General features: G+C 43.0%; 1 protein-coding gene across 1 annotated transcript; it reads left to right on the forward strand.

Annotated features, from left to right (window-relative positions):
- Window positions 1-1,783: 1,783 nt before the first annotated feature.
- nyap2a (neuronal tyrosine-phosphorylated phosphoinositide-3-kinase adaptor 2a) lies at window positions 1,784-13,416 on the forward strand. Its single transcript, XM_062415089.1, is given in 7 exon segments — window positions 1,784-1,986; window positions 2,391-2,701; window positions 5,926-6,870; window positions 10,035-10,173; window positions 10,395-10,423; window positions 10,426-10,508; window positions 13,192-13,416. Coding segments are annotated over 7 exon segments (1,935 nt in total).
- The last annotated feature ends 3,293 nt before the right edge of the window (window positions 13,417-16,709 follow it).

A 16,709-nucleotide genomic window follows, 5' to 3' on the forward strand; every position in this document is an offset into this window, starting at 1 on the left:
TCTGGATGCTTTTATTTTGGTGGTTTGAAGAACTCACCATCACCTCCCCCCCCCCCCCCCCCCCCCCCCCCCTCCCCTTCCCCCCGTCTGTTGGACCAGCAGGCATGACATCATGCTCCTGTGAGAGATGCTGCTGTTGCTAGGTAACGGCTGGCTGTCTCCCTGTTCCATTTTTAGCTGGATGCTGGGAGGTGGGGGAGGGGAGCAGAGATTATATCATCAGTGAGGAGCCCAACAATCCACTCAGGATCAATATCCATCAATAACTGAAACCAATCAGACATTATATTGATCAGATCTGTATATCAGAATAATATAAAGCTTCATCTATAAATAGAAACATATTGATCTGATAGACACATATTGATCTGATAGAAACATATTGATCTGATAGAAACATATTGATCTGATAGAAACATATTGATCTGATAGAAACATATTGATCTGATAGAAACATATTGATCTGATAGAAACATATTGATCTGATAGAAACACATTGATCTCATAGAAACATATTGATCTGATAGAAACATATTGATCTCATAGAAACACATTGATCTCATAGAAACATATTGATCTGATAGAAACATATTGATCTGATAGAAACACATTGATCTGATAGAAACACATTGATCTGATAGAAACACATTGATCTCATAGAAACATATTGATCTGATAGAAACATATTGATCTGATAGAAACATATTGATCTCATAGAAACACATTGATCTGATAGAAACACATTGATCTGATAGAAACATATTGATCTGATAGAAACACATTGATCTGATAGAAACATATTGATCTGATAGAAATATATTGATCTGATAGAAACACATTGATCTGATAGAAACATATTGATCTCATAGAAACACATTGATCTGATAGAAACACATTGATCTGATAACAGCAAATTGTCAGAGGTGGCAAAAGTCCTCACATTCTGTATTTATGTAGAAGTACAGATACTTGTGTTGGACTCTAGTTCTGATTAAACTCCTTTACTCAAGTAAAAGTAAGAAAGTTCAGGCTCTGGAATGTACTCAAGTACGAAAGTAAAAATGAATTTTACCGTCAATGATACGGGAGCGTGTCTATGTTCCCTCAGCTCTATGTTCCCGCAGCTCTATGTTCCCTCAGCTCTATGTTCCCTCAGCTCTATGTTCCCTCAGCTCTATGTTCCTGCAGCTCTATGTTCCCTCAGCTCTATGTTCCCTCAGCTCTATGTTCCCTCAGCTCTATGTTCCTGCAGCTCTATGTTCCCTCAGCTCTATGTTCCCTCAGCTCTATGTTCCCACAGCTCTATGTTCCCTCAGCTCTATGATCCCTCAGCTCTATGATCCCACAGCTCTATGTTCCCAAAGCTCTATGTTCCCACAGCTCTATGTTCCCTCAGCTCTATGATCCCACAGCTCTATGATCCCTCAGCTCTATGATCCCTCAGCTCTATGATCCCGCAGCTCTGCGTTCCCACAGCTCTATGTTTGTTGTTGTTGTTGTTGCTTTTTTTTGGGGGGGGGGGGTCGTTGGCTGGAGTCCCCCAGATCACTGCTGAGCATAACTCCTTCATTTTTTAAATGTGTGTTAACGGCTCGTCACTGTCACAGACTGCTGTTGACCTCTGTAGAGTCCAACAGACTAAAACCCACCAGGTCTGCTCCAGCGGAATAGTGACAAACCAAATATTAAGCATTTTATTGTGATTAAATACTTTTCATTTGCATGTAACACTAACAGTATGCAGGATTAACTCTGTGTCCTCCGCTCAGGTCTTTGGGGAGTCATGACGTCTCAAGAGGAGGCATCTTCCTTCAGGAGGTTTTTCCAGTATGTGGAGGACAGCGGCCTTCGAACCTACGATGGTCTGGTGATCCAGAACGCCTCCGACATCGCCAGAGAGAGCGACCGCGTTCGCAATCAGACCAACTGGACCTACCTGCAGGAGAAACACCAGAAGAAAAGACGGCAAGAAGAAGCCATCAAAAGGTAGAAAACTGTGAATGTAGTCATAGACTGTATATAAGGATAGACGTCCAGTTGAAGCAAAGGCAAATAATTCCAAGTTAACGTTTGTTTGGTGGAATAATAAATTATTCACATCACAGATGATCTGAGAGCTGATTTTCATTTAAAGTTGTTTCTTTCTTCATGAGATAAAATGGATTCAAAGTGAGACATTGTGAGCAGCAGGTTTATTTACTGTTGACATAAAGGTATAAATATTATATAAGGTATATAATATATAATAATATATGTATTAGAAAACTTCTTCCTCCTGTATCATCCAATCAAATCAAATACTTTCTGTTTGTTGTGAGTTTACTTTAACTTAATTTAGTGTGTGATTGGTTGACGATTGAACTAACGTGACTTTCTATTTACCCATCCAGGATTGGTGAAGATGTTGCCAGGGCAACAGACGGGGCGTACTCCGGGAAACATTTCAGGATGGGATTCATGACGATGCCGGCCCCGCAGGACCGGATCCCTCCGCCCAGCCAAGGCTTCACTGTCCGCTCGCAGTCCCTCCACTCGGTGGGCAGCGGAGACGACGACACCAACCTCAACCGGAAACACCCTCCACCCAAACCCAAAAGAGATCCCAACACTAAGCTGAGCAGCAGCTCCGAGACGGTCAACGGAGGCTCGGTGGTCCCCAACAGATCTAAAGAGTCCAACGAGATGTCAGAACAGGCTGAAGGTGAGATATCCCTCATATGTGACATGTTGTCTCCATGGACAGACATGTTGTCTCCATGGACAGACATGTTGTCTCCATGGACAGACATGTTGTCTCCATGGACAGACATGTTTTCTCCATGGACAGACATGTTGTCTCCATGGACATAGATGTTGTCTCCATGGACAGACATGTTTTCTCCATGGACAGACATGTTGTCTCCATGGACAGACATGTTGTCTCCATGGACAGACATGTTGTCTCCATGGACAGACATGTTTTCTCCATGGACAGACATGTTGTCTCCATGGACATAGATGTTGTCTGCATGGACAGATATGTTGTCTCCATGGACAGAGATGTTGTATCCATGGACAGAAATTTTGTCTCCATGGACATACATGTTGTCTCCATGGACAGACATGTTGTCTCCATGGACAGACATGTTGTCTCCATGGACAGATATGTTGTCTCCATGGACAGAGATGTTGTCTCCATGGACAGACATGTTGTCTCCATGGACAGAGATGTTGTCTCCATGGACAGACATGTTGTCTCCATGGACATACATGTTGTCTCCATGGACATAGATGTTGTCTCCATTGACGTACTTGTTGTCTCCATGGACAGACATGTTGTCTCCATGGACATACATGTTGTCTCCATGGACATAGATGTTGTCTCCATGGACATACATGTTGTCTCCATGGACATAGATGTTGTCTCCATGGACATACATGTTGTCTCCATGGACATACATGTTGTCTCCATGGACATAGATGTTGTCTCCATTGACGTACATGTTGTCTCCATGGACAGACATGTTGTCTCCATGGACATAGATGTTGTCTCCATGGACATAGATGTTGTCTCCATTGACGTACATGTTGTCTCCATGGACAGACATGTTGTCTCCATTGACGTACATGTTGTCTCCATGGACAGAGATGTTGTCTCCATGGACAGACATGTTGTCTCCATGGACAGACATGTTGTCTCCATGGACATACATGTTGTCTCCATGGACATACATGTTGTCTCCATGGACATAGATGTTGTCTCCATTGACGTACATGTTGTCTCCATGGACAGACATGTTGTCTCCATTGACGTACATGTTGTCTCCATGGACAGAGATGTTGTCTCCATGGACAGACATGTTGTCTCCATGGACAGACATGTTGTCTCCATGGACAGACATGTTGTCTCCATTGACAAAAATGTTGTCTCAATGGACAGAGATGTTGTCTCCATGGACAGACATGTTGTCTCCATGGACAGACATGTTGTCTCCATGGACAGACATGTTTTCTCCATGGACAGACATGTTGTCTCCATGGACAGACATGTTGTCTCCATGGACAGACATGTTGTCTCCATGGACAGACATGTTTTCTCCATGGACAGACATGTTGTCTCCATGGACATAGATGTTGTCTGCATGGACAGATATGTTGTCTCCATGGACAGAGATGTTGTATCCATGGACAGAAATGTTGTCTCCATGGACATACATGTTGTCTCCATGGACATACATGTTGTCTCCATGGACATAGATGTTGTCTCCATTGACGTACTTGTTGTCTCCATGGACAGACATGTTGTCTCCATGGACATACATGTTGTCTCCATGGACATAGATGTTGTCTCCATGGACATACATGTTGTCTCCATGGACATAGATGTTGTCTCCATGGACATACATGTTGTCTCCATGGACATACATGTTGTCTCCATGGACATAGATGTTGTCTCCATTGACGTACATGTTGTCTCCATGGACAGACATGTTGTCTCCATGGACATAGATGTTGTCTCCATGGACATAGATGTTGTCTCCATTGACGTACATGTTGTCTCCATGGACAGACATGTTGTCTCCATTGACGTACATGTTGTCTCCATGGACAGAGATGTTGTCTCCATGGACAGACATGTTGTCTCCATGGACAGACATGTTGTCTCCATGGACATACATGTTGTCTCCATGGACATACATGTTGTCTCCATGGACATAGATGTTGTCTCCATTGACGTACATGTTGTCTCCATGGACAGACATGTTGTCTCCATTGACGTACATGTTGTCTCCATGGACAGAGATGTTGTCTCCATGGACAGACATGTTGTCTCCATGGACAGACATGTTGTCTCCATGGACAGACATGTTGTCTCCATTGACAAAAATGTTGTCTCAATGGACAGAGATGTTGTCTCCATGGACAGACATGTTGTCTCCATGGACAGACATGTTGTCTCCATTGACAAACATGTTGTCTCCATGGACAGACATGTTGTCTCCATGGACAGAGATGTTGTCTCCATGGACAGACATATTGTCTCCATGGACAGACATGTTGTCTCCATGGACATACATGTTGTCTCCATGGACGTACATGTTGTCTCCATGGACAGACATGTTGTCTCCATGGACAGACATGTTGTCTCCATGGACATACATGTTGTCTCCATTGACGTACATGTTGTCTCCATGGACAGACATGTTGTCTCCATGGACAGAGATGTTTTCTCCATGGACAGACATGTTGTCTCCATGGACAGACATGTTGTCTCCATGGACATACATGTTGTCTCCATGGACGTACATGTTGTCTCCATGGACAGACATGTTGTCTCCATGGACAGAGATGTTGTCTCCATGGACAGAGATGTTGTCTCCATTGACATACATGTTGTCTCCATGGACAGACATGTTGTCTCCATTGACATACATGTTGTCTCCATGGACAGACATGTTGTCTCCATGGACAGACATGTTGTCTCCATGGACAGACATGTTGTCTCCATGGACAAACATGTTGTCTCCATGGACATAGATGTTGTCTGCATGGACAGATATGTTGTCTCCATGGACAGAGATGTTGTATCCATGGACGGAGATGTTGTCTCCATGGACAGACATGTTGTCTCCATGGACGTACATGTTGTCTCCATGGACAGACATGTTGTCTCCATGGACAGACATGTTGTCTCCATGGACAGAGATGTTGTCTCCATTGACATACATGTTGTGTCCATGGACGTACATGTTGTCTCCATGGACAGACATGTTGTCTCCATTGACATACATGTTGTCTCCATGGACAGACATGTTGTCTCCATTGACATACATGTTGTCTCCATGGACAGAGATGTTGTCTCCATGGACAGACATGTTGTCTCCATGGACAGACGATGTCCCTGTGGACAAGGTTTAGATTTTAACTTAGTCTGTCTGTCCTCAGCTCGATGTCCATACTCAGAGGACTCTAGGAAGATGCCCCCTCCAAAACCCAAAAGGAACCCGAACACGCAGCTCAGCACCTCCTTCGATGAGTCTTACATTCGTAACCATAGCAACAGGAAATCTTCCTCACGACGAGACAAAGCGTCCTCCCAAAGCCAGAGTCCCGCGTCCAGAGACACGGACGATGAGGAGCCGGTTTACATCGAGATGGTGGGACACGTCCTGCAGGAGCTGAAGGGTCCGGACTCCGAAGGGGACGAGCTGAACGAGGCGGTCTACGAGGAGATGAAGTTCCCGGTTTTGGAGGACTTCTTGCAGGACGGCGTCATGGACCCCGAGTCCTGCGACATTCCGCCCCCCTTCCCCAACCTCCTGACCCCCCGCCCCCCATTGCTCGTCTTCCCCCCTGCCCCCGTCCAGTGCTCCCCCCACTCACCTGAATCCCCGCTGACCCCTCTGGACGTCACCCGCTTGCCGGCGCTGGAGAACACTCCCTACAACAAAGCAGGGGGGGGCGAACCCCAGCAGAGTTCTGCCTCCCACCGCAGAGAGCGGGACCTGCCCCCCACCCACACTATTACATCATCAGGCCGCTCCTCAGCCCCGCCCCTCGCCTCCTCCCTCTACAAGTCGTCTGGCTCCGCCCACAGCGGGCACGGGTATCCTCGCAGCCAATCAGCATGCCCGTCTCCGGTGAGTATGGGGCGCTGTCTGACTCCCCTGAGCCTGAAGAGGCCGCCCCCCTATGACGCTCTGATGCCCCGCCCCCCCTCCCACCGGGCCCAGGAGGGAGGGGCTAAGCTCAGTAACTCCGCCTCCACCCACGGCTCCATGCAGAACGTGTCGATGAGGTCACAGACGCCAACGAGCCCATTGGACGATCACAACAACCTGTTCACCTCCGGACGAATCAGGAAAGGCTCCGGAGGCCGGAGGAGTGAAGGTGAGGAAGTACTCCATATCATAGTACTGCATGAAGTACTGCGTCAGTACTACATTATACTGCATCAGTACTACATTATACTGCATGAAGTACTTCATCAGTACTACATTATACTGCATGAAGTACTGCATCAGTACTACATTATACTGCATGAAGTACTTCATCAGTACTACATTATACTGCATGAAGTACTGCATCAGTACTACATTATACTGCATCAGTACTACATTATACTGCATGAAGTACTTCATCAGTACTACATTATACTGCATGAAGTACTACATCAGTACTACATTATACTGCATCAGTACTACATTATACTGCATGAAGTACTTCATCAGTACTACATTATACTGCATGAAGTACTGCGTCAGTACTACATTATACTGCATCAGTACTACATTATACTGCATGAAGTACTTCATCAGTACTACATTATACTGCATGAAGTACTTCATCAGTACTACATTATACTGCATGAAGTACTACATCAGTACTACATTATACTGCATTAAGTACTACATCAGTACTACATTATACTGCATTATACTACATTATACTGCATTATACTACATTATACTGCATTATACTACATTATACTGCATTATACTGCATCAGTACTGCATTATACTGCATTATACTGCATTATACTACATTATACTTCATTATACTACATTATACTGCATCGGTACTGCATTATACTGCATTATACTGCATTATACTGCATTATACTACATTATACTGCATCACTACTGCATTATACTGCATCAGTACTAAATTATACTGCATTATACTACATTATACTGCATTATACTGCATCACTACTGCATTATACTGCATTATACTACATTATACTGCATTATACTGCATTATACTGCATTATACTGCATTATACTGCATTATACTGCATCACTACTGCATTATACTGCATTATACTGCATTATACTGCATTATACTGCATCACTACTGCATTATACTGCATTATACTGCATCAGTACTACATTATACTGCATCACTACTGCATTATACTGCATCAGTACTACATTATACTGCATTATACTGCATCACTACTGCATTATACTGCATTATACTGCATCAGTACTACATTATACTGCATCACTACTGCATTATACTGCATCAGTACTACATTATACTGCATTATACTGCATCACTACTGCATTATACTGCATTATACTGCATCAGTACTACATTATACTGCATCACTACTGCATTATACTGCATCAGTACTACATTATACTGCATTATACTGCATCACTACTGCATTATACTGCATTATACTGCATCAGTACTACATTATACTGCATCACTACTGCATTATACTGCATCAGTACTACATTATACTGCATTATACTGCATCACTACTACATTATACTGCATTATACTGCATCAGTACTACATTATACTGCATTATACTACATTATACTGCATTATACTGCATTATACTGCATCAGTACTACATTATACTGCATTATACTGCATCAGTACTACATTATACTGCATTATACTACATTATACTGCATTATACTGCATCAGTACTACATTATACTGCATTATACTGCATCAGTACTACATTATACTGCATTATACTGCATTATACTACATTATACTACATTATACTACATCAGTACTACATTATACTGCATCAGTACTGCTTCATCTTATTATACTACATACAGCGGGTATTTATACTGCATACAGCGGGTATTTATACTGCATACAGCGGGTATTTATACTGCATACAGCGGGTATTTATTCTGCATACAGCGGGTATTTATACTGCATACAGCGGGTATTTATTCTGCATACAGCGGGTATTTATACTGCATACAGCAGGTATTTATACTACATACAGCGGGTATTTATACTGCATACAGCGGGTATTTATACTGCATACAGCGGGTATTTATACTGCATACAGCGGGTATTTATACTGCATACAGCGGGTATTTATACTGCATACAGCGGGTATTTATACTGCATACAGCGGGTATTTATACTGCATACAGCGGGTATTTATACTGCATACAGCGGGTATTTATACTACATACAGCGGGTATTTATACTGCATACAGCGGGTATTTATACTACATACAGCGGGTATTTATACTGCATACAGCGGGTATTTATACTACATACAGCGGGTATTTATACTGCATACAGCGGGTATTTATACTGCATACAGCGGGTATTTATACTGCATACAGCGGGTATTTATACTACATACAGCGGGTATTTATACTGCATACAGCGGGTATTTATACTACATACAGCGGGTATTTATACTGCATACAGCGGGTATTTATACTGCATACAGCGGGTATTTATACTGCATACAGCGGGTATTTATACTGCATACAGCGGGTATTTATACTGCATACAGCGGGTATTTATACTGCATACAGCGGGTATTTATACTGCATACAGCGGGTATTTATACTGCATACAGCGGGTATTTATACTGCATACAGCGGGTATTTATACTGCATACAGCGGGTATTTATACTGCATACAGCGGGTATTTATACTGCATACAGCGGGTATTTATACTACATACAGCGGGTATTTATACTACATACAGCGGGTATTTATACTACATACAGCGGGTATTTATACTGCATACAGCGGGTATTTATACTGCATACAGCGGGTATTTATACTGCATACAGCGGGTATTTATACTGCATACAGCGGGTATTTATACTGCATACAGCGGGTATTTATACTGCATACAGCGGGTATTTATACTGCATACAGCGGGTATTTATACTGCATACAGCGGGTATTTATACTGCATACAGCGGGTATTTATACTGCATACAGCGGGTATTTATACTGCATACAGCGGGTATTTATACTGCATACAGCGGGTATTTATACTACATACAGCGGGTATTTATACTACATACAGCGGGTATTTATACTACATACAGCGGGTATTTATACTACATACAGCGGGTATTTATACTGCATACAGCGGGTATTTATACTGCATACAGCGGGTATTTATACTGCATACAGCGGGTATTTATACTGCATACAGCGGGTATTTATACTACATACAGCGGGTATTTATACTACATACAGCGGGTATTTATACTGCATACTACATACTAACCCTAACCCTAACTCTCGTGTCTCTGCAGGAGACTCCAGGTCTCTGCCCAGACATCACAGTAAGGACAGAGACGGACAATCAAGTCCTGTTTCTAGCAGGATGGGGAGGTCATCAGTCAGCCCGACCATGATGCTGGCTGGAGGAGGAGGAGGAGGAGGAGGAGGAGGAGGAGGAGGAGGAGGAGGAGGAGGAGGAGGAGGAGGTGAGTCAGAAACACCACAGGTTTAAGTGTTCTGGGTTAGGGTTAGGACATGAGGACATGAGGACATGAGGACACGTCTAACCCTGACCCAGTAATAGTGGTATACTAATATAATACTACTGTAAGGACAGAAACAGAACAACAGGAAGCATCTCTGTGTGTTGATGTAAACAACATTTTATCTGCAGAATCAAAGTCTGTGTGTAAACTCGGCCGCTCGCATCTACGTCGGGAGTTCCTTCACCGGGTGGAACGGGTCAGCGCCAGCAGCACGAGCAGCACCATCCTGTCCTCAGCCAGGTACCACAGCTGTGAAACACCTGTCTGTCTACTGTCTGTCATTTACATCCATAAATATGTTTTAATGTAAATAGAGACAAACAACACACAGATGTCTCGATCCGTCTAAAATCTGAACTGTAACCAAAAGAACATTTTTGTAATTTCAGTTTTGTATAAATTACTTGATGTAAACTTTTGTGATTTCCTGTGAACTCTTAACACTGACTGACACTAACACTTATCCTGTATATTTAACTAAATGTAATACTAACATACTTAGGTTACCCTAACCCTATCACAAGCATCAAACTAACAACACTAAATTAAACTAACATTAAAAGGTCCTATATGTAATAATTGTGAAATAACTTTTTCATTGCCAATGAAAGTAACAACCAGCGAACCTTAGGGTTAGGGTTAGGTTACCGTAGGCCAGTTTCTCACCCTAACCCTCTCCCATTAATACCAACACTATAACCCTAACCATCTCCCATTAATACCAACACTATAACCCTCTCCCATTAATACCAACACTATAACCCTCTCCCATTAATACCAACACTATAACCCTCTCCCATTAATACCAATACTATAACCCTCTCCCATTAATACCAACACTATAACCCTCTCCCATTAATACCAACACTATAACCCTCTCCCATTAATACCAACACTATAACCCTCTCCCATTAATACCAACACTATAACCCTCTCCCCCATTAATACCAACACTATAACCCTAACCCTCTCCCATTAATACCATAACCATAACCCTCTCCCATTAATACTATAACCCTCTCCCATTAATACCAACACTATAACCCTCTCCCATTAATACCAACACTATAACCCTCTCCCATTAATACCAACACTATAACCCTCTCCCATTAATACCAACACTATAACCCTCTCCCATTAATACCAACACTATAACCCTCTCCCATTAATACCAACACTATAACCCTCTCCCATTAATACCAACACTATAACCCTCTCCCATTAATACCAACACTATAACCCTCTCCCATTAATACCAACACTATAACCCTCTCCCATTAATACCAATACTATAACCCTCTCCCATTAATACCAACACTATAACCCTCTCCCATTAATACTATAACCCTCTCCCATTAATACCAACACTATAACCCTCTCCCATTAATACCAACACTATAACCCTCTCCCATTAATACCAACACTATAACCCTCTCCCATTAATACCAATACTATAACCCTAACCCTCTCCCATTAATACCAACACTATAACCCTCTCCCATTAATACCAACACTATAACCCTCTCCCATTAATACTATAACCCTCTCCCATTAATACCAACACTATAACCCTCTCCCATTAATACTATAACCCTCTCCCATTAATACCAACACTATAACCCTCTCCCATTAATACTATAACCCTCTCCCATTAATACCATACCCATAACCCTAACCCTACCAGTTAATGAGACAGCTAGCTATGTCCTCACCAAAGGACCAGGACAGGACACAGCTTATACCTTTAGTTTTATTGGCAGATGGTAATAAACACATTAGTGTGTTGCTCCCCGATCAAAGCTCGCTGAGCTCGGTCGTCAGTTTGCAGGTTCAGGTTCATTAAAGTGTTTCTCAGCAGCCATCAGCCTCTCTGTGTGTTTGTGAGCATGTGTGTGCATGTTGGGGGGGGGGGGGGGGGGGGGGGGGGATTAGAGACATTACCTCACTAACCCTAACCCAGTGAGAAGGAACTTCTAGAAGTTACACATAGAACCTTTTAACTAACATTAACTTTATGTGAAACTAACACATTAAAACTATTTCTAAAGTGATTCAAACTTTATAAGAAATGAAATAAAACTATAATCTTACCAAACTCGTTTATTTCTCCTTTCTTTAAGAGTCAGCAGTCAAGTCAAGTTTCTTTATGTAGCACCAAATCACACCAGAAGTTATTGCAGAACATTTTTTTCATCAAGCAGGTCTAGACTTAATTTACAGAGACCCAACATTCCTCAGAACCGGGCTCTATAGACGGGCCCGGGCTCTATAGACGGGCGACCATCTGCCTCGACCGGCTGAAAGAGAGAAGCACAATAACAATGATAAGAATAGTTACAATGATGATAATAATAATAATAATAATAATAATAGCAGTAGGCATGGCTGTCCAGCAGGACCACGGGGGTTACCACAGCCACAGAGCCCAACAGGACCATTTTTTTATTTTAACATTATTTATTTAGGAGAATTTTCACTGAGAGTAATTCTCTCATTTTCAGGAAAGCCCTGATCACATTCACACAGTTACACATTCATACCTGGAAGCTGCAACCACAGTCTAATTTGTGCAGCTCCACTGGAGCCATTTGGGTTCAGGGCCTTGCTCTTAGTAGTAATGAGGGTAACCCTAACCCTTCATTTATCCTGCTGGTCAGATTGAAGTGGCGACCCTCCAGTCACAAGTCTTTAGTCCTTTACTGCCAAAGAGAGAAAGGGTTAGGTTAAGTGCTTTGATGCAATAGAAGGTCAAAGTGCAGCTACTTGTTTTTCTAGATTTATTCTTCATATTTCAGGTGCATAGTATACTGAGGCTGAATAGCACTTCTTTACTCAGAACCAAAGGCCTCTCAGATCCAGCTGCTTAGCCTCAATCACTGAGTGACAGGTGTGGATATGTTGATGAACTTTGCTCCATCTCCAGATGCCGTGGCTCTGCGGAGACACCACCATGATGGAGATGATCGAGAAGAAAAGAGTTCTGTGTCGGGAGATCAAAGCTCGCCAGCGTCCTGAGAAGAACCTCTGTAAACAGGACAGCATGCCCATCCTGCCCAGCTGGAAGAGAAAGCAGCCGCCACCATATTCAGCCCCCCCCAGCACTGCTGCCGGGCAATCCACCACGGTGTTCTGGGACACCGCTATCTGAAACCCATGATGCAGTCAACAGGCCATGCACGCCACACTGACGGCTTGTTCATGATTTAAGAAATAGATTTTTCTCTGCCAGTTCTCTCTGCTGTCATTGGACAATATTACAGCTTTCAATCAAATACAGAGTCACTAAAGTGGAACTCCGCCTCATTAATGCTGAGGTCAGTTAGCATTCACAGACATTAAATTATGTTACTAAACAGACTGAAGATCTCTTTAGATGTGGGTGTCATGTGATGTACTGTAATCAAAAACACAAGATGCATTATAATTGATCTATAAAGGAATTGACCCAAACTGGGTCCTGACCCAGAGGTTGAGATACCTCATGTGACAAAATCAGAGCAAATCAGCAGAGAGATGGACGGTTACATTTTCAGGCTGTCACAATGCAGAAAAACGTTTTTACAAAACATGAAAATCATATAATTACAATCCTGCAGGTGTGCTCCTACCATCCAATCAGAGCGCAGGGGGCGTGGCCATACAGGTGTAGCAGATCCCAGAGCTTTCTGTCGTCTTTCTACTCAGATTTTTATATCTGACTCCTGAAAAAATTCTGAGGTTTTCTTAAGTCTGGCAGTCGTGTAGCAGACGCCGTGAAAAGAGTAAAAAATGATTATAAATTCATTGGTGTGAAACAAGGTCAACATGTTTTATATTTGAAAATAATCTGTGATGCTTGTTTGTGTGTGAAAGAAAAAGTCGGTGTTTTTTATGTTCTTAAGAGAACTGAAGTAGATCTTTTCTTATTATGATGACAAAGCACTATTTTAAAATGTTTGGCTGATGGTTTCATCCATTGTCCTGCAAACACAGAGACACCTGAACAGCTGTTCCAGGGTTAGGTGAGTGAAACACCTGAACAGCTGTTCCAGGGTTAGGTGAGTGAACACCTGAACAGCTGTTCCAGGGTTAGGTGAGTGAAACACCTGAACAGCTGTTCCAGGGTTAGGTGAGTGAAACACCTGAACAGCTGTTCCAGGGTTAGGTGAGTGAAACACCTGAACAGCTGTTCCAGGGTTAGGTGAGTGAAACACCTGAACAGCTGTTCCAGGGTTAGGTGAGTGAGACACCTGAACAGCTGTTCCAGGGTTAGGTGAGTGAGACACCTGAACAGCTGTTCCAGGGTTAGGTGAGTGAGACACCTGAACAGCTGTTCCAGGGTTAGGTGAGTGAAACACCTGAACAGCTGTTCCAGGGTTAGGTGAGTGAGACACCTGAACAGCTGTTCCAGGGTTAGGTGAGTGAGACACCTGAACAGCTGTTCCACGGTTAGGTGAGTGAAACACCTGAACAGCTGTTCCAGGGTTAGGTGAGTGAAACACCTGAACAGCTGTTCCAGGGTTAGGTGAGTGAACACCTGAACAGCTGTTCCAGGGTTAGGTGAGTGAGACACCTGAACAGCTGTTCCAGGGTTAGGTGAGTGAACACCTGAACAGCTGTTCCAGGGTTAGGTGAGTGAACACCTGAACAGCTGTTCCAGGGTTAGGTGAGTGAACAGCTGTTCCAGGGTTAGGTGAGTGAACACCTGAACAGCTGTTCCAGGGTTAGGTGAGTGAACACCTGAACAGCTGTTCCAGGGTTAGGTGAGTGAACACCTGAACAGCTGTTCCAGGGTTAGGTGAGTGAGACACCTGAACAGCTGTTCCAGGGTTAGGTGAGTGAAACACCTGAACAGCTGTTCCAGGGTTAGGTGAGTGAAACACCTGAACAGCTGTTCCAGGGTTAGGTGAGTGAGACACCTGAACAGCTGTTCCAGGGTTAGGTGAGTGAACACCTGAACAGCTGTTCCAGGGTTAGGTGAGTGAGACACCTGAACAGCTGTTCCAGGGTTAGGTGAGTTAACACCTGAACACTTCTTTACATCACCATGCTGATGACTCCGTCCTTAAACAACATTAAAAAAGGAAATTACTTCATTTTTCCAAACAAATCAACTTGTTTGAAGAATGTTTGAATTTTAAAAATCCAAAGTCAACATCTAGAAAACTTAAAGAACAACCTTCAAACACAAAGTGTGATGAGTTCCAGTTTCGGAGCGGTGGATGAAATAAACCATGAATGCCAAGTTTTCAGTAGGTGTCAGATGGGATGAGCTGATTGGTTGGAGTCGTTACTATAATATTAAATGAAAGGAATATGAGATTGAAACAATTAGCCTAAACACGTTAGCATACACACACATTCAGTTTATTAGGAGCTGAAGCTGGTTTCAGTCTGCAGTCACAAACTAAGTGCACTTGTTCAGTTTCTTTATGAACTTTATAAAAGTCCACAAACAGTCATGAAGCACAACTATCGATGTGACTGTGACGGAAGTCTTCATCACATTGTTCAAAGCTACTAAGATACTAACAGACTGTTAGTATTTATCTATGAGGCTGGAGAGGAGTCAACGATGCAGCCACAACATCACAATCATCATCATTTCTTTTTCTATTCTTTATGCCACCAAGAGATCTTAACTGTAATCTGATTAATGTGAGCAGATTAACAGATTACAGAGAGAAAACAGTAGATACGAGATCAATACATATAACATACTTATAGATCTGTGATTGATCTAACAGCTGTGGACAGGGCTTCTAGGTTAGGGTTGATAACCATGTGACACCTCTGGAAATACATTGATCATGTGATAATCACATCATTTGTCTGATTGGATCTGACTCGGCCACAGCTGCTCCCACCAACAGGCCGCAGATATTCTTCACTGTGGGTTTGGGTTCAGGTCTGAATGAAGATTTAAGGGTTCGGGTCTGAATGAAGATTTAAGGGTTCGGGTCTGAATGAAGATTTAAGGGTTTGGGTCTGAATGAGGATTTAAGGGTTCGGGTCTGAATGAGGATTTAAGGGTTCGGGTCTGAATGAAGATTTAAGGGTTCGGGTCTGAATGAAGATTTAAGGGTTCGGGTCTGAATGAAGATTTAAGGGTTCGGGTCTGAATGAAGATTTAAGGGTTCGGGTCTGAATGATGATTTAAGGGTTCGGGTCTGAATGATGATTTAAGGGTTCGGGTCTGAATGAGGATTTAAGGGTTCGGGTCTGAATGAAGATTTAAGGGTTCGGGTCTGAATGAGGATTTAAGGGTTCGGGTCTGAATGAAGATTTAAGGGTTCGGGTCTGAATGAAGATTTAAGGGTTCGGGTCTGAATGAGGATTTAAGGGTTCGGGTCTGAATGAGGATTTAAGGGTTCGGGTCTGAATGAAGATTTAAGGGTTCGGGTCTGAATGAAGATTTAAGGGTTCGGGTCTGAATGAAGATTTAAGGGTTCGGGTCTGAAT

This window comes from Scomber scombrus, unplaced genomic scaffold (genome assembly GCF_963691925.1).
Source record: "Scomber scombrus unplaced genomic scaffold, fScoSco1.1 SCAFFOLD_246, whole genome shotgun sequence".
NCBI classification, from domain to species: Eukaryota; Metazoa; Chordata; class Actinopteri; order Scombriformes; family Scombridae; genus Scomber; species Scomber scombrus.